The 24,262-nt window shown below is 37.6% G+C and overlaps 1 protein-coding gene across 3 annotated transcripts in view; it reads left to right on the forward strand.

Moving 5' to 3' along the window:
- EYA4 (EYA transcriptional coactivator and phosphatase 4) overlaps positions 1-24,262 on the forward strand; it is a 148,462-nt gene that overhangs the window by 2,902 nt on the left and 121,298 nt on the right. For all 3 annotated transcript variants that reach the window (XM_027633855.1, XM_027633854.1, XM_027633856.1), the window contains exon 2: positions 14,526-14,627. In XM_027633855.1, coding sequence (XP_027489656.1) covers positions 14,595-14,627 — 33 coding nt within the window. In that variant the 5' untranslated portion in view covers positions 14,526-14,594. The remainder of the gene's footprint in view (positions 1-14,525; positions 14,628-24,262) is intronic.

Below are 24,262 nucleotides of genomic sequence, written 5' to 3' on the forward strand. Positions count from 1 at the left end.
CAGTACCTTGGCAAAAACTATGTTAAAGAAGTTTCTTCTTTTTGTCTCTAAACCTGAGAAATGTAATGGATACCTGTCTCCCTTTTTGCTGTAATGTTAAACAGTGAAAATTACTTGGATGATCATATATCCTATATTGAGATGATTGACTGGGCCGTCTCAGTCACGGGATTGTATGTAGACTAGTTATCAGACTTTTGAGCAAAATGTCAAATGCAAATGGTTGTCTGAAGAATATTAAAGTTTAAGCATATTATTTCAATTTGTTTAAAATTTCTTCATGTCTGAAATTTCTCCACTTCTCCAAGGGAAGATTATAATGACCAGTGATTATCTTCAGAACTGTGGAGGTCCATACACTAGTGAGACTTTATTTGGTCTTAAGCTGTTAGGCTTAGGTACAAGGCACTAAACTTTGAGTTAGACTGCAATTACCATAGATTCGAAAAAGAGGAGTTTGAAGGTTTTCTGTGCCTAAATTCCTTTGGAGATCTGTGTCCTTTTCCTAGAATTAATTAAATAAATAAATACTATTTCAGTGATTTTTCACTGAGCGGCCCTCTGTAGAAGTAGTGTAGCGAGTAATGTTGCGGGGCTGTGGAGGGCAGTTCAGCTGGATGTAATTTATGTGCTGTCTCAGAAGAACTCAGTCTCTCTGGGCTGACTGAATACTGTGTCTTTACGGTTGCCTCATATTATGGCAGATCTATACAATTTGACTAATTTGGAGCAGCAAATTGGAAAAAGACCTCCCAAGACAACCTACATAGAGAAGACTGATTTTGTATAGGTGATAACTTTTTAGTTATGAGTTTAAGTTAATATACACTATATTTTTTGGCAACATTAGTTACTTTTGTGATGTGACCCAGTATAAGCTGACATTCTCAGCAGCATAAAAAGTTACTGCTGCCTTTCTTTTTTTAATTGGGTAGATGCAGCAAGTAACTAGTCTGCTCTTGAAACATATATCATTAAACCACAAAAATCTACATTAAACCTGAAGAGTCTGATTTAGACCACAAAAGTAAAAAATAATAGAGAATTTGCAATTTTTCAAATAATTCTCCTCTATGACTGTGTATGTAACTACTGAAATCAATGCTGATGCTTGAGGTAATTGGAAACTTAACTTGATGTTTTGTGCCAGATCCTTAGCTGTTGCAAATTGGAGTAGGAATGCTGAAATTACTGGAGTGGTCTCACATTATGCCAGATGAGTATCTAGTCCTCTATTCTTAGTGCAGTCTGATTTTTTTATGGGGAATTGCAATATACATTATATGTGAGAGATCACATGCACAGGGGAGTGATCCTGCAATACTTAGGAAAAAAAAACAAAGGAACAATAAGTACAAATGTCCAAAACATATATTTATTTTCTTCCATTTTAGCATATTTTCATACTCCTGCATAAGAATATTTTTTTTTGGTAACATTTTATAAATGACCAGAGATATTTTTTTTATTTACTGTAGTATGTTTCCAGAACATCACAGAAAATGAAATTCACCTTACTCCCAAGAGAGACCACCTAAACCAACCTCTGTACACTTCAGTTTAAGCATCCTGACATCATGCTATATATGAGGTTTTTCTTCCAACTCTTCTGAGTGTCCCAGCATAGACATGATTTCACAAAACCAGGCACCCCCCAGGGAGATTATGCACATTTCCTCTGCCAAGTTCTAGCAGTGCAGCTCAGACTCAACCTAACATTTCTGTTCTGGTCTTAACACAGAGGATTGGGGAGCTGGGAACCAGTAGTGCTGAATAGTATACAGGTTTTACAAATGCAATAATTATATTCTGGGAAAGGGTCTTGAAAATAAAACTTCCTGTTACCCCAAGGCAAGATTGGGACTGTGGTGGGTTTTCCAAATGGAAAGATTAAAGTACTTTTCCACTCAGCCACCTATTTTTATGTTTATTGTAATCTGTCATGGCAGAAAGAGCTGTTGTAATGTTCATATTAATTTTATTCAGTTGATTGCCTGTTCAGGGAAGCAATTTTTGCGTTCAAAGCACCAAGTCCTGAGCTCACTGTTCAGCAGTATGTCTGGGAGTCATCTGCAATAGAAGGTCTTTAAGCTAAAATGGCCAGATGATGTGTTTCATAGTAATTTCTGGTAGCTAGTTAGCTATGATTCAGCTTGGTTTCCAATTTTCTGTTTAAAGGATAGTCTAATTTCTCCAAGGGCTAGGTAAGTAGTCAAATTTTTGTCATAAAACAAATGAAGTGGAAGGGTTTGTTCCCTGGTAATTGTGAAACTGTCCAGCTTTTTGAGGTCTTGCTTAGATCTGCAATGAATGAAGTCCGGGATTAGAATAGCAACTTCAGAGATGCTGCCAAACCAGGACGAAGTCTGCAACAGTTTGATTGTAAGGTCGGTAGAAGAGGTCCAACATTTTTCTCTGTTTTTACCTCGTTTTCCAGGAGTATTGGTTCACATAAGTGTCAATAGTAGTAACCTTACGTGTGACTAACCATATCTCAAGTTCTACTTCCATCTGGTTTGTGTGGTAGAGGACAGAAAAGTATGAATCTATGGTTTTACATTTGGTGGCAGTGGTTCTAAAGCAGTCCCTTAACCCGCCTGTGCTGGCCACTCGTTCAAGTTGGATCTGTTCCTTGCTGTGGTTCACAAACAGCTGTGCTGGCAACGAGGCAAAGGTCGGAATGAGTGGCAGCACCCATGCTGCTGAGCCTGGCAGCGGTGCTGCAGAAATAGCTGCACAGTCTCCGTTACCTAATCTGCCACCTCTGTTAACTGAAGTGCAGGGTCAAGTCTGCAGGATAGGTGGAATTTTTCAGAACAAAAACATTGTCTACAAAAATGATCCCTTGATCTTCAGTCAAAAGGTTCTATTGATGTTGGGGTTTTTAACTAAAATTGAAATAACTGCAAGTAATTTGCAGATATATGTGCAGGTTAAAATAGGGAAAGTATTGAAGCCTTTGGAGGGGACAGCTATGATTTTCTCAAAGGAAGGCAGGAGTTCAGACATGATACCAGATGACAGAACTCTTCCGGATCTTTGCACTACTGTCCAAAAGCTGGGCTTGCAGGAGACAGGCAGAGCATAACCTCAGTAGAGGTAGAATGTCACTACCAAGGGCTGCAGCGCTCGTGACAGGCTGTATTCTTTTACCACTATTCCTGGGGAAAGAAGTGTAATAATTTCTCAGAAGTGGCCATTACTTAGCTGTCACTGTAGACAAGTGCTTAATTTACGGCATCTGTATTTTTTTATTAGCCTCTACTGTCACAAAGTATTAACTTACATGCTATCACGTTCCAAATGCCTTTTTTTATGTTGTTCCCATATAACACTGAAATATGCATACTATACTGCATCACGGGTTTATGAACACTGAAGCGTGCCAAACTAGGGATATTATTTTTGATGTGAGTACAAGTTTGATTTCCAAAGATAAGTGTAGTGATGTAATAAAGTTCTGTAAGGGTTTTGAGTTGGCATGATTTTTTGATTAATAAACTTGAAGGATACAAAATCAACTTGGCATAAGTGAAATGGATTAAACAGCAAATTAAAGTATAGATTTCACAAATACTTTTTAACAAGTCTTTAAAGAGAATGCTATTACAAAGAGTTTTTTTCAGGGACTAGTCAGCAAATCAAAACCTAGTTGTTATTTTACCTGTGACAGAAAGATTAGTAAGTACTACAAGAAGTAATACCCTTGATTAGAACAATTGCTGACCTAATAAAAGAGATTTTTCTTCTTACAAACTTCCTTGTACTTCTGTTGCTAGACTGTAATGCCTACAGTACTGCTACTACAAAGACTGAGGGATTGGTAAATAATGAAGAAAGCAGATTGCTAAGAGTACTCTGGCTCATTGAACAAACTGAGAGCAAGCAAACAGTATGTGCTTCACTACAAACCAGCAGTTTATTTAAAAAAACCCAACAACTGGAGGCCATAGCAAATCATCATGATGGTATCGTAGCCAAAAAAGGAGTAGTAATTTAAACAAAGTACTCTGCAGAGTAAGAGAGGTTACTTTACCTATGTAGATAGTGTGGGTGCAGCTACTACTGCAAAGCTGTACCCTTCCTTAGCCTTAGAAAGGAAGCTTGAAAAATTGGAGAAGTTTCAGATATAAGACCAGAGGAGTAATTAAACAATTGGAAAATGTGTCTTCCAGGGGATGAACAAATTTTAGTTTACTAAAGGAGAATGTTGCATAGTTTGATCACAGCTAGTAAATATGTAAATGGAGGAAGGAAAATATGGTAAAGAATCTATTGTCAAAACAATTGTTATAATTAAAATCTGAGAATACCTGTTTTTCACAATTACTTTGTGTGGCACATTTGCTTCTGGCTCATAGTAAAAAAGACTCTCCTGTAGGATGGTGAGCTGTTCGATGGATTTCATGACATTTCCATCTCCTTTGGGGACTGCTGATGAGTCAGGAACTGCAATGAGTGCAGAGAACTCATGTGAGGATCAACAGCATAAACATGTAGACTATACAGAACTTCTGGTATGGGGCTTAGCATTTTCTTTGTGCTGGACAAAGGCGATACACAGAAAATTTTCTACTTTTCATTCATTGTGTTCTGATGGTTTCAGTTTAACTTGATGGCTGTGGTGCAGCATTGTTAGGCTTGATGAGTAATAATTGTCATTCTGTTCTGTCAGAAACCACCTGAGCTGCGTGCTGGCACCAGCAGGAGTTCCATATTCTGGGACAATTCTGCATTAACACTTTTTGTTTTCCATTGTTCGTGGAATGAGAAAGGAACACTGTCTCAAATGCAACATTTAAGGGCTATTGTCAACTTTAGTTAAGAAAAACATTGCATTTCTTCTACCGAACAATAACCAAAGTACCCATGTTTCTTTTTGGTGGCTTTACTTTTCTATTTTTTTTCTGACATTTCAAAATGTTCCATTAAAGAACTGTAAGTGAAACACTTGCACTAAGAGGAATGGCAGCTGGTGGGCAATGACGCTGACAGCTAAAAAGGATGAGCAGACTGCACACTTCCTCCTTCGTCAGGATGTTTCTAGGGATCCTAGCCAGTATTTGAACTTCTTCAGTAGCTATTACTGCATATTCATACTGTTGAATACACTCTTCAAGCTATGGCATGAAAAAACAAATAGGATGTGTAGATATCATGCTGTCATGGCTTTTGTGATATCATGTGCTTGGATTCTTTATTTTTTACAGCCTTGTAAAACTGCTGTTTGCTTTTACGTAGAGGATGTGCTTTTGAGGGAGAGGAAATAATATTTTCAAGTCTACACTGTCTCTTTAAATATTCTGGCTAACCAAGTATAGCCTTTTTCTTTCTGTTTTCAATGGCTTCTTTATAAAGGACTGAAGTGTTTTATTTGGTTTGTTTACAGCTATTTTCTACAACAAAAGGGAAGGAAATTGTCTCAGAAATTAACCAAAATATACTTCATAGTAAAAACCCAAATCCTTTCCCCTAAAAAATCTAGTTGTTCAAAGCATTGAAACGACCAGCTAGTAGCATCTTTGCATTACTTGCTTGTTGGTGTTTTTTCCCCCTGGGAAGCATTCTTCGTTTTGGTAAGGATTATGTAGGCTTCACGGGTTTGAAACACTGTGTTTAATTTGTTTGCAAATCAATTTCTCCTTATTTTCAGGGGAACACAGTGGGATTTTAGATTAGATTTGTGTACAAATCCAGGCCAGAAACTGTCTCAGCATTTGTTTTATTTATTTGTATCTGGAATAATTGGTAATTGATTAATCTGGAATGAGACAGAAGAGGTCTATGTGCCTTATCTAAGCATGAGTGAAGAGGTCTCTCACAGTTGGGAAGTCCCCAAGCATCAGTGGATTTGCAGCTCTGGTTTCAGTCTTAACAATTTCATGGTATATTGTGCAATGTTAGGATAAGGGAGATATTGCTGAGTTTATAATTCTATATTCTGAAATTCTGAAAGTAATCCTTCTTATTTGTTGCACAGGTGTGGAATGGAAGTGATAGGAAGAGTAGGGCGGTCAGTCTTACTCATATTTGGGTACCTGTAAAGTTGTTACCCAGTTTTGCAAGAGATGAATGCTGCACCAAAGTGTTATTTTACCTCAACTCTGTGAGATACAGTGCTTGCAGTTGTTTGCCAGGAAGTCTTTCTGTTTTGCTCTTTTCCCACTTGTTTTGTTGTATGATGATATTAGGACAGCAGGCAGATCTCTTGTCATAGGCTTTTTCTGTTTCTTACCTGATTTACGTACCTAAATGTTGCAGGGACCTCATGATCTGTGTTGCTCTGCTTTTTTGTCTTGATGCCTGCTTTTGACTGGCACCAAATGGTTTTGTGGTAGTGTGACCTGTTTCTAAGTTAGAAGTGTCTGATGCAGAGTGGGAACAGCACCTTAATTTTTCTTGGATAAAATCTCCACAGATACCACACAAGCAATGCCGTTCTCCAGGAAAATCAGTTCAAGGAAGCAAACTGCACTAAACTGACAATTATACAAACATTCACTGAAGACCATACAGAATTTGCAAGACTGTGTGTAACAAAGCGACTTGCATGAAAGCCAGTTATTTAATGTAAATTTTGAGGAGTTTTCAGTGTATTATAGTTTGGTGGGATGAATCATGTCCATTTTGATTACTGTATTTAATGTCTGGCATGAATTCACATGCTCAGAAAAGAAAATGGAAATAATAAAATTATGTCCTGGTTATAGATGTGTAATTTTTCAGGGGAGGGAGAAGGTAAAAGGAATCTAGATGAGCTCAGAACTGTATATGTGTGATGGGTGTTGTCTCTGACTAGGTCATACTGTCAGGATGGCTTTGTTTGACTTCTTAACTGTTCTTGGTATTTAAAATGTGTTAGTCATTTGCTCTCCCTTCAAGTTAGCTATAAATAATAATATTTCTTACTGCTTTTCCACTAAAGAATTGTTTTTATTAGTGTTGACACTCCTTTCAAGAAAACATAGCACTTGTATAAGATAAAACACCAAAGCAAACAAAGCTAAAAATTATTTAACATAAATACATATAAATTAGTTCTAAAATTAGATATATATCAAGCAATTGCTTTTCTGAGATTATGATGAGAGACAAGTTTTCATTCTGCCTTACAGCATAAGAAAGCTGACATCTTCTCTTTCTACCAAAGCATGGACAGTGATCTCCAGCTTTTAGAAAGCCCTAAGATTATAATTTTGTTTATTTTCACAGAATCACAGAATTATTGGGATTGGAAGGGGCCTCTGGACATCCAGTCCAACGCCCTGCCAAGACAGGGTCACCTAGAGCAGGTTACATAGGAACACATCAGGTGGTTTTGAATGTCTCCAGAGAGGCAGACTCCATGACCTCCCTGGCAGCCTGTTCCAGTGTTCTGCCACCCTCAAGGTAAAGAATTTCTTCCTCATGTGGAAGTATAACCCCTTGTGGTTTAGTTTATGGCCATTGCTCCTTGTCCTGTCACTAGGCAACACCAAAAAGAGTCTGGCACCGTCCTTCTGACACCTCCCTTTGAGATATTTATCATGCGTTGATGAGGCCCCTTCTCAGTCTTCCCCAGAGTAAACAGTCCTAGCTCCCTTAGTCTCTCCTAATAAGAGAGATGCTCTAGACTCCTAATCACCTTTGTGGCCCTCCTCTGGACCCTCTCCAGTAGTTTCTTGTCTTTCTTGTGCTGAGGAGCCTAGAACTGGACACACTATTCCAGATGGGGCATCACTAGGTCCAAGTAGAGAGGGAGAATCGCCTCCCTCGACCTGCAGGCCACACTCTTCCTAATGCACCTGAGGATACTATTGGCCCTCCTGGCCACAAGGGCACACTGCTGGCTCATGGTCAATTTATAATCCACCAATACTCCCAGGTCCTCAGCAGAACTGTTCTTTAGTAGATCAGCTGTACTGGTACTTGGGGTTATTCCTCCCCAGGTGCAGGACACTACACTTGCCTTTGTTGAACCTCATTAGGTTTCTCTGCCCAATTTCCCATCCTATCAAGTTCCCACTGAATGGCAGCACAGCCTTCATGTGTATCAGCCACTCCTTCCAATTTCGTGTCATCAGCAAACTTGCTGAGTGTGCATTCTATCCCTTCATCCAGGTCATTGACAAACAAGTTGAATAAGACTGGATTCAGTATTGAACCCTGGGGAACACTGCTGACTACAGGCCTCCAACAGGATTCTGCTCTGCTCATCACGACCCTCAGCCAGTTCTTGATCCACCTCTTGTCCTTTCATCTGAGTTTACCTATGAAAGTGTTATGGGAGACAGTGTCGAAAGCCTTGCTGAAGTCAGGGTAGATAACAGTAGACAAGATCCACTGTCTCCCCTCGTTGACCCATCCTGCCATGTCATCACAGAAGTCTCTCAGATTAGTCAAGCATGATTTCCCCTTGGTGAACCCATGCTGACCACTTGTTGATGACTTCCAGAATGACCTGTTCCATCACCTTTCCAGGGATGAAGGTAAGGCTAACTGGCTGGTAGTTTCCCAGGTCTTCCTTCTTGCCCTTTTTTGAAGGTGGGAGTAACATTGGCCTTCCGCTAGTCATCAGGCACCTCTCCCCTTCTCCATGATTTTTCAAAGATGATGGAGAGCGGCAGAGCAACATCATCTACCAGCTCCCTCACCACTCATGGGTGCATCCTGTCAGGGCCCATAGATTTATGGGTGTTAAGTCTGCCTAGCCGATCTCTAACCCAACGCTCTACTACCAGGGGGAAGCCTTCCTTTCTCCAACCTTTTTCTCTTACCTCAGAGGTCTGGGATTCCTGAGGGCTGACCTCAACAGCGAAGACTGAGGCAAAGAAGGCATTCAGTAATTCTACCTTCTCTGTGTCTTCCATTATCAGGATACCCATATGATTTAGCAGCAACCCTGTATTTTCCCTAATCTTCCTTTTGCTGCTGATGTACTTGTAGAAGCCCTTCTTGTAGTCCTTGATGTCCTTTGCTAGACTTAATTCCAAGTGGGTCTTGGCCTTCCTTGATGCATCTCTGCATACTCTGACGATGTTCCTACAGTCCGCCCATGTAGCCTGTCCCTTTTTCCACATCCCTTAAATTCTTCCTTGAGTTTGAGATTTTCTAGGGCCTCGCTGCATCCTTTGCCTCATTTCTTCATCATGGGGCATACACTGGTCTTGAGCTTGGAGAAAGTGGTGCTAATGACCAGCTCTCTTGGACTGCCTTCTCTTCTAGAACCCTATCCCATGGCATTCCTCTAAGCAGGTCCCTAAAGAGGCCAAAGTTAGCTCTCTGGATGTTTAGGATTCTAGTCCTGCTTACTCTTTTGCTTCCCCCAGGCAGGATCCTGAATTCCACCATCTCATGGTTGCTATAGCCAAGGCTGCCCCCAACGTTTACATCTTTCCTTTTTGGATCCTCCATCACTTGCACCAAAAAGTTATCTTCAATAATCTGCAGGAACTTCCTGGACTGTGTATGCCAGGCCATGTTGTCCCTGCAGCAAATACCAGGGTGGTTGAAGTCCCCCAGAAGAATCAGGGCCTATGACTGTATTTTCAGTTGCCCATAGAAAGCCTCATCAACTTCCTCCTCCTGATCAGGTGGGCTATAGTAAACACTGATTTTAAAAGTGTTAAGTTAGTACATTTTTCTTATCAATTTACCTGCTAATATTTTTACTTGAGTTTTGAAGAAAGCTAGATTATAAAGCACATCAATCTCCTTTCTCATCTGGGGCATGGTTCTTTCTTTTTCAAATGTGATAGTATTAGGGACTGATAAAGTGGTATGTTTTTACTGTCCAAAATCCAGTTTTGTACTGTAGATACAGGCTAAGTTGAAATTCTAATAAATCAGCATTTGGTTTACTTTTCTTTTAATTTAGGTCGTATTTTATTTTTCTTTTACAAGATGATTTGATATGCATGCAGACTACTAGAAGGGTGTTTTTCTACGTAAGAAATTACTGAGTGTTAGGCAGTGCCTGTTTTTTACTACACGTACCCTCTCTCCTGTTTCTTCAAAGAAATTAGTTTCCTGGAAAACAACTAGCACAAAATAATCTAATTTAGTGAGACTGCAATGTATATGCACTATTATATTGCACTGATTCTAAAGCAATTAATTTTCTCATTATCTGCCTTCTATAACCTTTCACAATGCTTCAAATGCACTTCACACTACTTGAATGATCTGTAGAAATGGTGCAAACCCAGAGAGACTTGCCTGAGGCTGTGGGACTTCAAACTCTGGAGCCTGTCCTCACTAGTTGGCACCTTACTGCTGCATGTCCTGCATACATTCAGTTGCAGCTATAAGCACTAAGTACTAGTACTATTAAAGATTTTTGAAGTACAGCACTAGAAAACGAGAAATTGCTCTATTTGTGATCACTTCTCACTTAACATTTTGACTCTCAACCTGTGGCTTTGACAGAAGTGAGTTCTTCATGGCTGAGTGAATTGTTTTAACCACAGGAGCATCCTTTCTTTTTATCCACTAGGCTTCTTGCCAACACGTTTCAAAATGTATAAAACAATACAGTAAATTTGACTAAGATCGCACAACTTCTGAACCATACTGCCAGAGCATTACATGATATTACCGCAGTAGAACTAGGGAGCATCAAATGATATAACCTCAGAAAAAATATGTGTTCTTCAGATAAATCAGAATAAAAAAACTTGACAATGTGCACAAGGGGATTATCATGTGCAAAAAATTGTTGTGGTAGAAACTGAGGACCATCCTCCCTCACCCAGAATTTCATTTAAGAAGACCGATTCCTACTAGACAAAGAAAGGACTTTCTTCCCAAGTTTTTGGGTTGAAGTAAAATGGGGAAAACTTTTTGGCTGATGGTCAAACTCCAGATGATGGATTCTTCTGGAGTTCCATCTCTCCATCTGGCTGGCTGGAGGGCCTGAAGCAGCCTCTGAAATACTCTGGAGAAGCGTCAAGTGCTTTAAGGCTGTTTTTTATGTGTGAGTCCCCAAACTTCACATTCTTTCTTGAGCTTGTGAAAGTTGCGGCACTGGATCACATTAGGCATCCCATAGAAAGTGACATTACATCAGTCACCTGATTATTTGTTGGAATCCTAATTTTCTGAAGAAATCATTGCAAGGGGAAAGATCAGGTCCTTGCTGTATTACACTTTCAGTCATTTATAAAGCAGAACGCAGCAGATCCTCAAGTAGCTTTTTATTTTCTTTAACTTATGGGTGTATCTCTGAGAGGAAACACATGTTTCTCCTCATGGTCAAGTCCTGGAAGTTGCAGTTTAAATTTGATGAAGTGTTTTATTCCCCTAGATAAAAATAAATAAATAAAAAATTAGATTTAAATGCATTTGTTGTTGAGGAAACTCAAGAATCCTCCTAATTAAGACATTTCTTAGAAAAGTAAAATTTTTATCTGGGAGCATAAAACACTTCATCAGTTTTAAAGCCACATCTGCAAGGACTGTATCAAGAGGAGAAACAGGCATTTTTCTTTATTCTGACTTGTCTGTGTATTTAAGACTTTTAACAACAATTTTAAAAATATTTAAAGCCAGTTAGAAACACTTGCAATGTAATAGGGATAAGAGTGCCCTTCCTCCCTCTGTTTTTAATCTGGTTCTCTTGATGGAATAAACTACAAGGTTGAATTGGTAACTGGATTATTGCCTCATAAAACAGCACGAGGTTACTATTATCCTTTAATTTTATATCTTTATTAGGGAGTAATGTTGGTCTTATTTAAATCACTGACTTCTCTAATGGTCTTTCTCTTTTACAAATTTATGAAACTAAACCCTAAAGGATTTGGTCTAAGTGCAATTGGCATAACTGCCATTATAAAAATCTTTGTGTTAGCAGTTGGTTATAACCAGCTGCTTTAACTGGGCTCAAAATGTAGCAGGATTTAGCTGTTGATAGGTAGAATAATGCTGATAAAATATTAATGCTGAATTTTATTTTAAAAAGCTGAATTTCCAATAAGAGCATTTGAATTTTGATCCAGCATGAAGATGAACAACAGTGCTCTGGAAACTGTATAATTTAGCATGTTCATGCAAAGGATATATTTAACACATTGTGTGTTTCTGCTAAGATTAAAAAAAACTTGTCTTTGTCTTGCAATTCAGTAAAGTAACATTTGAAACTGTTGAAGGCTAGTCTTTTTTAGAAGGTGACTAATACAAGTGGCATATTTAATGATGCATTCCAGTGAATACATCCACCTGAGTTTTGGGACACAACACATACCCTGGGTGAGTCATTGGCAGTCCTTAATAGGAAAACTGTTGGATTTGTGTCATCAGGATGTATTTAAGATATCAATACACTTTGTTTTTTAAGGAAAAATGTGGCATCCATCTGTTGATTTCAGTGTGCTTTGGTTAAGGTCATGATCCATACGAAAAGAAACACAAATATTGGTCTGTCTGTTATGGTATGGCTCTGTAATTGAGTTATAGTTGAGTTTTACACAGGAAGTGAATGATCTGTCACCTTCAGTGGCTGACTGACAGAATTGGAGCATTTACTGTTTGAATGCAAGGCAGGTACTGACTTTTCAGTCAGTATTAGTCAAATAATTTGTTCTGAGTTTTGTATTTTCATTGTTTATTTCTGCAGACAATCTTACAATGCAATAACATGCACATTCTTCAAACTTTAAATTAGACTAGATTTTATATTTAAGTTATTGATGCAGCATTTTGGTATTGGTTATAAAAATTCAACTCTGTGTTTGGATTTCTTCCTTTGGCAGGGACTGCTGCAGGCAATGCCATGTAGAGCTGCTTTCTCTTAAAATATCCATTGTTCTTAGTAGGTTCCTTTCTGAAATTTGTCTACAGTGGGTGTTTTAAAGAAGCCTTTCAATTCTCCTTTTGTCTTAAATTGAACAAAGGCTGAAGAAGATTTTACAAATACAAGAGTGTGGGCTCCACATTGATCAACAAACATGGAAAGTGGTTACAGTTTGGGTTAAGGCATCATGGGTGAAGACATGTCTTGCATCCTTCTGAAACTGAGAGGACACTGGAAAAACAGGAATTATTTTCAACTCTATGATATGGTGAAATACATGCAACATTATTTTCTTGCAATTGGTCTTTTCCTTATGTAACATCATGGCAAAAATTAATGAAATCTGAACGAAAATAATTTAGAAACTTAGACAAGAGGGAAGACAGGAAGATTTAGTTTGGGGGAAGGAAAAATCCAGGTGAGACTGAAAGGAAAGTTGTTTGGGGTTGTGCATTTGTGTGTGTTCTGGAAAATATCTGATGCAAAAACAATGAATTTTTTAGAGTTATGTTTTGGGGAGTAAATGGAGGTATGGCACTTAAGTGGCACTTGAGATTAAGAGAGTGGGTATTCACAGGGCAGCGCAGGACTGCGGGTGAGAATATGTAGGTGCTATGGCTTGTTTCATGTATATTCCATAGCTCTGGTTCCTTTCAAATGTTGTGCCTATGCCAATAGAGCTGTACTTTGTTTAACCTCGGAAAAATAGTGGTTGCATTTATGGAGGGCAGAGGTAGCACAAGGTGTAAGTGCTTGCTGAACAGAATATAACAGAGGTCCATAATATGTTTATGTTATTTGGTATACTTCCAGGTAATGGTTTCTTGTGTGCCTTGTTGATAAACAAATCCAGGTAATGTTGATAAGCAAATCCAGGATGTTTGGGTTCCTTGATGTATGTGTTTACATATGGTTATTTATTTTTTCTTTTAAATGTAACATTAACTTTGACTAATAATATAATGATTATTGCATATATGAAATATCCCTGGCACTTTTTTTTTTTTTTGTTCTAAATTATGCAAATTTACATAACTCCAAAATAGATCTTTTCTGAGAATGGAGGTTGTAGTACAATTGTGTGGCTTTATAGTTAAGGTTAACGTAATGATACATGGGCAGAACTCTTAGGATTTTCCTACTGAAGAGCTCCGTATTTGATGAGAGTGACTCACCCTATTTGAGAAGTCATAGACATAGCAGATAATTAGGGTAGATTTCTGTTATTTAGCACTTTGTAGGGACCTGCTTGTTATAAACCGCTTTGCGTACTTTATTTAATCCTAAAGGAATTTAATGAACCTCAGAGAGGGGACTTCATGCTGATGATTGCATAATGACTTTCTTTTCTGCCAGACACTTAATGACTAAGAGTTTATCATTAAATGTGTTAAGCACTTCTGTTCTATAATTCTTTTTCTAATATGTTCTTCCAAGGGTTATAATTGATTGTCTACTTAAACAGCTGCCTGTATTCAACATTTTGGTTTGTTGGTTTGTTTTCATAACTATTTTTTGTCTTGCAGAAGTCAAAGAAAATTTCCTGTTTCTGTATTTTAGATAATTCCCAAAACAATACTCAAGGTGTTGAAGCACTTTACATGAAATTAGTCTTCATATAAATCAATGAGAACTTTGCTGAAGATTTTAGTGAAACCACAACCTCAGTTAGGGGGTTTGTTTATTGCAGATTTGCCTTAGAAATGAGGACCCTAGACTAAGGTGTCAATTTTTTATCTTCTTTTTAATTTAGACTACTGAGCTGTAAATTAAAGGGAAGATAATTTCTGCTCGTGGAGGAAAAGAAACGCGAATAACCTCAATGGAAGACTCTCAGGATCTAAGTGAACAGTCAGTGAGTACAAATGTTGATAAACATGGATGGAGTGGAATAAATTGAACTCTGTACAAGTTGTGTGAAGGGACTTGGGATTTGAAAATGATAGTAAGATCTGGAGAAAGGTTTTAGTTTGAAACCTTCTCTTAGTTCATACGTTGAATAAGTGGTTTTAATCTTTTTTACCTGTTGAAAGGTACAAGATCATTGCTATATAGGATTTTGCAGAACTAGAATTGTTGGAAGGATACAATAAGGGTATAGGGGAAAAATAAAATGTTATGAACTTGCACAGTGCTATGCCTTGTTCAAATAATTGCATCAAAATGTATATCCATAGTGATCTGTCAGTTTTGCCAAAGCAAGAGTTACCAAAATCACAAACAAGATACTTCAGATTGTCAGACTGTGGCAGACAACATACATTAATTGTTTCAGGATTCTCTTGGATTTCAAGGGAATTGCGAGAATTGGCAGTGTATCTCTCTGTTTCATGTCAGAGAGAGATTCCCCTTGTCATTGATGACAGATCTGTGAGAAATGGGGTGGACATTTCTTCTTTTTCCTTTCTTATTTCTCCTTTCCTTTAAGGATGTGGTCCCCAGACTTCCTTACCGCCAGACTGAGGTTCTGAGGAGACAGTAGGCTCCAAGCAAATTTAAAGTTATCTGGGCTTGCCATCCGCAGTATTGGCTTTGCTTTTAGTATCTTAATTTCTTAATGTTTCTTACTGGTCACAGTAGGGGCACATTTTGCAAGTACCATGATCCCTATGAGTCTAATGTACTAAAGATCAACAAAGGGATTTCATATTTCTATTTCTGATATGCTGAAAGAGGTTATCTATGTAATAAACTAGTTTTAATATATATATATTTATAACAGAGACTTTTATGGGTAACACAAGTTCAAGGAAGTGGGAAAACCTGCATGTATTTCTAAAATGTCAGTAATTATCTTTCATAAGGAGTACTTTGCTCCTGACTGGATAGCTCCTATCTGAGACTTTATCTTGGACTAGAGTTTTATTGCTGATTTTAAGTGGTACAGAACTGGAAAGTCTTAACAGTGTTGTAAGTCCCCATGGTGGCACTGCTTGGACAGCTGCACATATTTAAATTGTTTTAGAGCATGTAAAAGCTACATGGCTTCATAATTTAATAAAGTTTTATAAAGGTCATAAAAGATTAGGCATAAGTTCATGTCTTGCAGTCTGTGAAACAATTGTTCTGTGGAGTATACATGGTGCAGTTATTAATAAGAAGTAGATGAGCCAGTTTAGCTTAGTGCAAAAATGTCTTTTCATAGTAGTTTAAATGTTTTTGCAGCACTGGATGCCTGATAAATGCATATTTTAGTAGCTATTTTACTACCTCATCATAGTATAATTTCTGTAGTATTTCTCATAATTACTACATATCTTTATGATAATGCATGAAAACAGTCTTGCAGATTAGAGGTTGAGGTGAAATCTGTGCTGTGTTGCATATGGAGGCAGGATCTTCTGGCTTTATACTGTTGTTAGTGTCACAGAAAATTGTGATTCAAGACAAGTTTATTCTTCTTACTCTTCGCTAACAGTGACAGAACTTCAGGGTAATGGATGGGAGAGCCACTTCATGACTCCCTTCATCCAGGTGTATACTGAGACTTAAGATCTCGCCAAGATGTTGGGCACTGTCCTGGGAGAAGGAATTGTGCTGTGAGGCCCATCTGCCTAGAGCAGGCACTGACCCTTCATTTCCCAACTTCAAAAGCTGTTTTGCTATTATATCATGGTTAAACTCCTCTTGCAGCCAATTTTTAAAAGAGAAAATAGTGTTTCTGGCTTAGTTCCTTAAAAGCCACAGGGTGTATCTGTGGACTAGAGATTCCAGGTAGAAGGGGTTATTCTGAAGATGAGGCTTTGGTGCTTTAGGCTCTAGGAAGGTATCAGATGTAAATTCTTCAAGTCTTCTGCTTGAAGTGTAGCTGTAGTGTTTTGTACTCGTTAATGGTTACTGGGTAGCTCTAGGCAGTTTGCGTTTATCAGGCAGAATTTCTGGTTTTCGACATGTTCGGGGAGGATAAGTACTTCATTCCAGCTTCAATATTCCTCTTAGGGAGGTAAGTGCATAAGGTTTAGATAATGAAAATTCATGGAGCATAAGGATGTAGTGTATTAGATTATGTGAATAAGCACGAATGTAAGATCTGTGCTCAAACTTGTGCTGGCACCTTGCCTCGAATAGTCTAGTCCTTGGTTACTTGAAAGACTGCCTTTCTCTGTAAGTGGGATAGGTGAGAAGGTGCTTGCTGTTGGATGGTACGTTTGATGGACAGTTGAGGTTTTTCGAATAGAGATATACTTTATTGAATTCATTTCCCTGGACATTCTGTTAAAGAGTCTTTCACCCTTGGGAAAGGAGGCCAGACATACTTTGTACAGTGATCAAGGTTAATTTTTAAATTTAATTGCCTTAAAAAAGAGAAACTTTTGCTAATTTCTGCAAGTATATCATCCTCCTGCATCATGATATACTGTTTTGTAGCTTTTATTCTAACAGACTTCTCCGTAAGTTTGAGATCACTATTATTATTTTAATGCAAGTTTTTGCTGTTTACTCTGTCTTCTGTTCTTTTAAAATGCACTAATAGGAAATGAATTGTTCTATGATTCCTATCCTGAAAGTATATCGCAGCATCCCTGTAGCTATATGAGAAATAAACTCTTACCCTTTTGTCTCAGGGCAGTGACTGGATGACCACATGTTGCTTCAGATATCTAAATGCACCTCTGTTCTCTGAGCCTCTAAAGAATTGTGTTTGACTGAATTGAGCAGCTGCTGTTTTCTGAGATGCCAGCTTGAGTAGATGTATTATATATACCACTTAATGCATTATGTCATTAATTTATTAATTTTTCCTGGTTTTATTTCTGATAAATTCCTTGCTTCTGCTACGTTTTAAATTGTTATGCTTCTGGCTGACCAGAAGTCAGTCTACTTGCCTAATTGTACTGTAGAGCCTCTATACCCAGAAAACTAATGTTCTCCCTTTCCCATGTGGCAGAGGTGGGGGAATCAAGCCTTAAACTAGCTCGTGCAGTGACCAAAAGAGTCAGAATCAGAGTAGAGTTTATTATACTTTGGTATTCCTGTCTTTACTCACAACTGCATAGGTAAATAGCTCTATTTTGAAGATCAGTGGGAAAATAATTCAAGCTACTAGCTGACACAGAGCAGAGCTGGGATCCTTCAGGTGCCACTGAGATCCAGATCCCTGCAGCTGGCATGGAGTGGTCTGGGTCGTACCATCGTGGTACTGTACTTCTAGGGTGGGTGCGTGTCCTAAAAATCTCACAACTCTCTTTTTCTTTCCAGTTCAGATGCAGAATATACTTGTACGACCATGCATAAGAAGGAAATTTTCTTTTCATTGATAGGAAGGCTCAGTTTTCATTCATAATGAAAAAGAAGAAAACAGTAAGAGAGATATTTCACAGACAGAAGAAAATAACCAAATGGTCCTCTTCATATTCTGGTGAGAGGTCTGTTACTAAGTGCAGGCTGCTATTTAGCAAGTAAAAGAATACTTTAAACCACATACATTTGTTTTACATGGACAGATGTAGCTAGGTATAAACACAGTTTTAATAACTGTGTATGCCATTGACTTTATGCATACTACGTTAAAAAAAAAGTAGAAAGTATAAGAAAATACATCACATTTTATTTTACTATTATTGCTTCCTTCAAAAAAAGCCGATTTTTTCTAAATGCTAACTAGAAATACTTTTTTATCAAAAGATGCATGTTAAAAGTTCTTCTACTTAGTTTTGAAATGGGAGAGAAGGAAATTTTGCAGATCTTGTCTTTATGAACAATCTAGCAATAGGGAGACAAAAGCTTTTTAAGACTGGTCTTGGAGACGGCTAATAAAATGGGAAATGTTTAGCACCTAAATAGTCCTCTCATGTGCCTTGGTATAGCAAACACATACAGAATTCTGAGAACTACAATTTAACAGTCTTATTTTATTCTCTTCTAGTCGTCACTTGCTGTTCAGTCTGTATTAGTAGAAGAAAAAGAATTTGGCTGCTAACTTGCTAGTTTAGGATTTCAAAGGGCCTTATTAGAAACTGGTGTAATTTCATCCCCTGGCCCTTTTATATAACAGCATGCATATTTAGATTACTTCATTTTAACCTAGAATTAAACAATAGATTGCAGTGCTGTAGGACAGGACACTAGCAGATGTGAGGCTAAACCTGAATGAACAGGTTTTCATTTTTGTGACATTTGGACAATCATCCCCATTGTGCCCTGGGTAAGTTATTTGTTTTTTATCAGATTGTGCAGACTGTTGTATCTGTTACTTGTATTTATGGCCCACTTGGAGCTGGACAATCCCTGGCAACCTTTTCAGACAGTGTTTGCCCATTTTCGTTTTGTTTTAATGTGTGAAGCTGTCAGATGTGATCCCTTTGCAGATCAGTTTTCAGCTGTAGCTACTTCTCTGTCACACAAGCACTGTACTTGCAGCATTTAATCTTAACCCCCGTCCAGGGTGGGCAGCTTGCTTGCACCCCAGGAACTTCAGCTGAAGCTCATTTCAATGAAATGAAAATTAGTTTAAACTTTTCAACTGAGTTTTAAATGTTCTGTTTAATTGTTCTGTATCACAGCATAGCATGTTTTGGTTCGTATCTCTGCGATATCAATATCTGTAAGACTTGGAATATTACAGGCATTTAATCTTGTCATATTAGCAATGTTGGTTGAAAGAGATCTCTGGAAGTTAACTAGTGTAGCTTCTGAAGTGCTGGCAGTATGCACAAATATTTTACTTATAAAAGCAAAGAACTGTATCAGTAATATCAGTAAGCGAAAAAATTATGGGTTTAATAAGAAAAAGAAAAAAGTTTCTTTAACAAATGATTACTAGTTTTTAATTGGAATCAATCATTGAAGAAAAATTCTGTAACTTGAAGTCAGCTGTAATAGAAAGTAGTAGAAAACCAGCATGTCTTTTCAAAGGTGTATTTCAGAGCATTTTTGAGAGTTGCTTAGGTATTTTATTACCTCCTTTCTGTAGACACAGTAACTGTCACAGAGAGATGGCTTACCATAGAGGATCCAAAATCAGCCATTTTGAATTACAGTAGATCAAGAATAAAGTGTAATATCATAATCCCTTGTCTCCCATCTAGTAAGAATTTGAGGTAGAAACATCACTGTTGTTCTCTCTCAGCTGCAAGACCTTTGTATATGGCATAACAACCTCTGTGAACACATACTGGTTTTTTCTAATTACTTTGCCCTCTATTACTTCAGCATTCTGTCATTTCTGTACAATGATCTACCAGTGCTAAATTCGAAGCTGCTTTTTCCAAACTACATTAGTGGTTGTATATACATTTTTTTTCTCCAGTTTACCAAAGGGGATAGACTAAATGAGACAACACTCAGAAGCAGATAATGCATTTTGACATGCAGAATAAACTGAACTGATTTGTGTTTTGTATGAATTGCATATCATTGGAGAAATAATTTGGTATTGGTCAAAGATACAATCTCCAGTGTTGGCATATGTGTCATTTTCCCCCTGAATTAATTAAAATTATGATTTGAAAGCTCTTTATTTAAAAGCTAAGTAGACAATCTCCTAAATATTCATCCAAGAATGATATCCATGGTTTCTAACGTTGCAAGATGAGATGAAAAGAGGGGTTGGCAAACAAACAGAAATGTTCCTGTCATTGTCACAGTCACGTCTCCTCTGGTTCAGCACTCCACTTGTCTGCTGGAAGATGTTACCAAGTCAGTTTCAGAAGTTTAAATGGAAAGGCATTGTATGGACTGTATTTAATAACAAGGAAAACCAATAAAAGAAAGTGTTCTGCTGTCACGTACTGTCCTTGGAATGCTGACAAGGACTGACACATAACTTCTATATAGTTGTTGTGATTGGTATTCCTGGCTCCAGAGAGGTCCCAGACTAGAATTTTAGGGATAAAACTACTTGGAAAATTGCTACTGCCATAAGCTACGTGAACTTCCCTCAAGGTAGATATACCATCTTCTGCACAGGGGGCTCTGGAGTTTCTGGAGCACAAAATTCTTTATTACTAGTGATGTTATAGCTCTGATGCTATATGGATATCAGAGGTGACTTCTATATTATAACTGATAATACCACTAGAAAAAATAAGGGAAAAAAATTGCAGGTGCAAAAAACTTTTCAAGGTCTGCAACTGGGCCAACTTAGACCTTCTTTGAATCTTCAACAAGAACCTGTTCACTTTAGAAAAGGTTTTTATATATGCATGTATACATAAGACTTGGAACATATGAGTCAGTCTAATAAAAGTATTACCTCTCTCTATAAATGGTACTTCTTTCTGTTAAAACACCAGAGTCTGACAGACACATTCCAAGCTCTGCAGATGAATTTTTCTTGTAAGATATGATGCTTGTTCAAGCATTTAAAATGCCAGATTTATAAGTGCTGTATTTTTAGTTTATTTCAATATTGTATTTTAACTTAGAATTACTCACAACGTTTCCAAAGATGTCTATGTCAGTCCTATCTGTGAATGCAAAATGAAAATACAATAGTTTATTTAGGAGAGTGATCATACATCAGCTTAGGCTTCTGTTTTTACAGTGTCCAGGTGAAGTTAGCATGTCCAGAAGTAGTTTCCTCTTCAGTAAGAAGGGGTTGGGGTTTTGTAATGCACACAAAATATTGGACAGTATGACAGTATATTAATTTTCTCTAGCCTTTTCATTTTGTAAGGCTAAAAGCCTAGTGTCTTCATGCCTATTAAATGACTGTGTACATTTTCACATGAAAAGCGTGGATTACACTGAACATATATTTGGGTTATACTCATTTGATAATTGTAAAAAGTCCAGATGCAGCAATGTGCTGAAGAATGTGTGGGACTTAAGGGATATGATTAAGCCCACTAAAATCAATGGGATTTCTCATGTGCTTTAAGTTAGGCAAGTGCTTAAATACTTTTCTGGAAAGGACTTGGAAATACAGTACAAAATAAAAGCAATAATTTCAGAAATATTTTATTAGCAAATACTTCTGAATGATTTGCAGCTATGGCTAATATTTATTCAGCATCATATAACAGTCATGGTTTCTTTCTTCTCCTTATAGAACTTTTCTCTGAGCTCTACCTCAGTATCCAAGTGGCTGACTTGCAAGTCAACTTGTATTAAAAAAGAGACGAATGACAGGCAAAAGTGTTAACTAATTTTTAAATAATAAAATGACACTAGACGAAAAATCTATTTCATATTTTATAAAATATGTCTTAAACACACTGAGCACATGCAGACCCATTAAACCACAGTCACATCCTTGTCCTCTTACATTCGGTTAAATCTTTAGCAATGTAAAGGAGTAAAAGTTAAAAGCATTGAAATATTATGGCTACAGTGAATGAAAATAGTTCTACCATAACTTAAAGCAGAATTTATCCCAGAGGATCCCATTGAAGAAACAATGTGAAACTCCTGTTGTTTCTTTCTTTCTTTCTTTATTAATTAATAAAATGATTTGTTGGAAGATTGGTTCATCATCATTAGGCAACCCCTAATGACAGATGAGAATATTTTCACTAAAACATCCTTTGCCTCGTATCAGCACTTGGACTTTAGCAGCGGTTGTGCTTTAGTCAAAGAGGTTCCACCAACCCAAATATGAAGTAGCTTTGCTGCAGCTGAGAAACCTAGAGTTTTGTTGTTGGAGTGTTACTCTTACAAAGGCAACATATAGATGAGAAACTGAGGTTGTTTCAGCCAAGACCGGAGCTGACTGAACAAACCTTTTCTTAAATGTGACAGCACACCTAGTTTATCATATCTCTCCCTTTCTTTTTCTGTATATGTTTACTGCAGAGGAATAAAATTTAACTGAACTTGATTTTTTTTTTTTTTTTGATACTGGAAGTAGTGATTAATGGGATTTCTGTCATGAAAAAAAAAAATTTTTTATAGTGCAGATCTTTAGTTGTTCCTGTTTCTATGAAACCATATTTGGCTTTAAATTTTTAGTCTTTGGTCCTGGGCCACAAGAAATTTTTCTTTATGTGATTCAGTCAAAGTATACCAGAGAAGGAGCTAAAGCAAACATCGCTTATTTCTGTAATGAAAAAGAATATTTTTCTTATTTCAGTTATCAATGCTGTTAGAAAATGACACAAGTTTTCAAGTTTCAGTTTGTCACGCAGTCACCTTCCCTGTGGGACTACTAGCAGCTTGTGAAATGCACCGGGCTGCCACCTGAGTTTATTTGGGATTTATGTAGTAAACATGCACAGCTTGGGGAACCTCATGTTGCTGGACATGACAGTGTAGATAATAAATTCCTTCTATTAAAAAGTCAAACTATGGTTGTAGTTCAGAAAACACTAGTGAGTAATCTATGCTTTAACTATTTTCCAGGGATTCTTTTTACTGACTCTGAGCAAATAGGATTTATGCATTTACCAGCCCAGATAGAATTAAGTGTGAGAAAGATCTTATGGTGATCCTGATAGTGGCTCTTGAGCAGTTAGAAAAAACTCTGCTTGTTTTTTTTCTGCCCATTCAAAGATTCTTACCCTGCCGTTAAAAATTCTTCCAGCAGCCTGTGCCTTGGGTGCATCATGTCGCTTCCCAGCAGTTCAGGCATTTGCTGGAGTGGAATAGGCTGTAATTTCCTCTTCTCCTTTTTAGCTTGTTTTCTTTCAGATATGAAATAAACTCGATAGCATGACAATTTTTGAAACGGTGAAATTAAAATAATTCTGTAATGAAATCTGTGGAGTATTTCTATCATTCAGTGGGTTTTACCATCAGAGGGAGCAATGTGTTCTATACTTAACAGACTTAGTTATCTTGGTATCCTCTGTTTAACTTCAACCACTGTTAAATGCACTTCCATAAACAGCCTGGCAGGTATTGGCCTTGAGGGACCCTGATGCATTATGGCCATCCAAGCTTCACTTGCTTGCCTGTTGGGTGCCATGGGCCGTTCCAGGATGCTTTTAATCTCACTTATTTCATGAACCGGATTCACTCAAGCCTTCACTGCGTTAGACACTGGAGCCTCTGTTCTCAGGGAAGTATGGCACACAGAAAGAGTGAACGCTGTGTACAGTCAGTCAGATCCTCTATGCAACTTATGTTCAGGAGCTTAAACTCAACTACGGTTTCTGTTTCTAGTGCACACACTGAGCTACCAGTTATCATCTTCCATTATGTATCTATTATCTGCTTTTCAAGAGATTAGTTACATAGACTAAGATCAAGTCATTAGCACATTCACGTGTTCAGCTTATGCTAAATAATCTTAAGGGCTGTATATTTGTTTATTTCTTTCTCTGTGTACTTTTTCTTCCATGTAGTTGTAGTGCTTGTTGTAGTAGTGCTAGAGCTTTGACGGGCTACAGACATCCAGACATCCTACTGTTCATCACAGATAATCCTGTTATCTAACTGCTTGTCTGTAATGTTCTCAAATTCATTGTCCAAGTTAAACACCTTCGATAATGAGTTTTCATGGGTTTTTAGCACTTCAGTGTAAAACTAATGATTAACTTGTAGCCTCTGTAATATGGCACCTGCATCTAGAATTTTCATAAAAATGAAACTTATATTATCCCCTCATCC

The sequence above is a fragment of the Corapipo altera genome, unplaced genomic scaffold (assembly GCF_003945725.1).
Source record: "Corapipo altera isolate COAL_440 unplaced genomic scaffold, ASM394572v1 2b, whole genome shotgun sequence".
Classification (NCBI taxonomy): Eukaryota; Metazoa; Chordata; class Aves; order Passeriformes; family Pipridae; genus Corapipo; species Corapipo altera.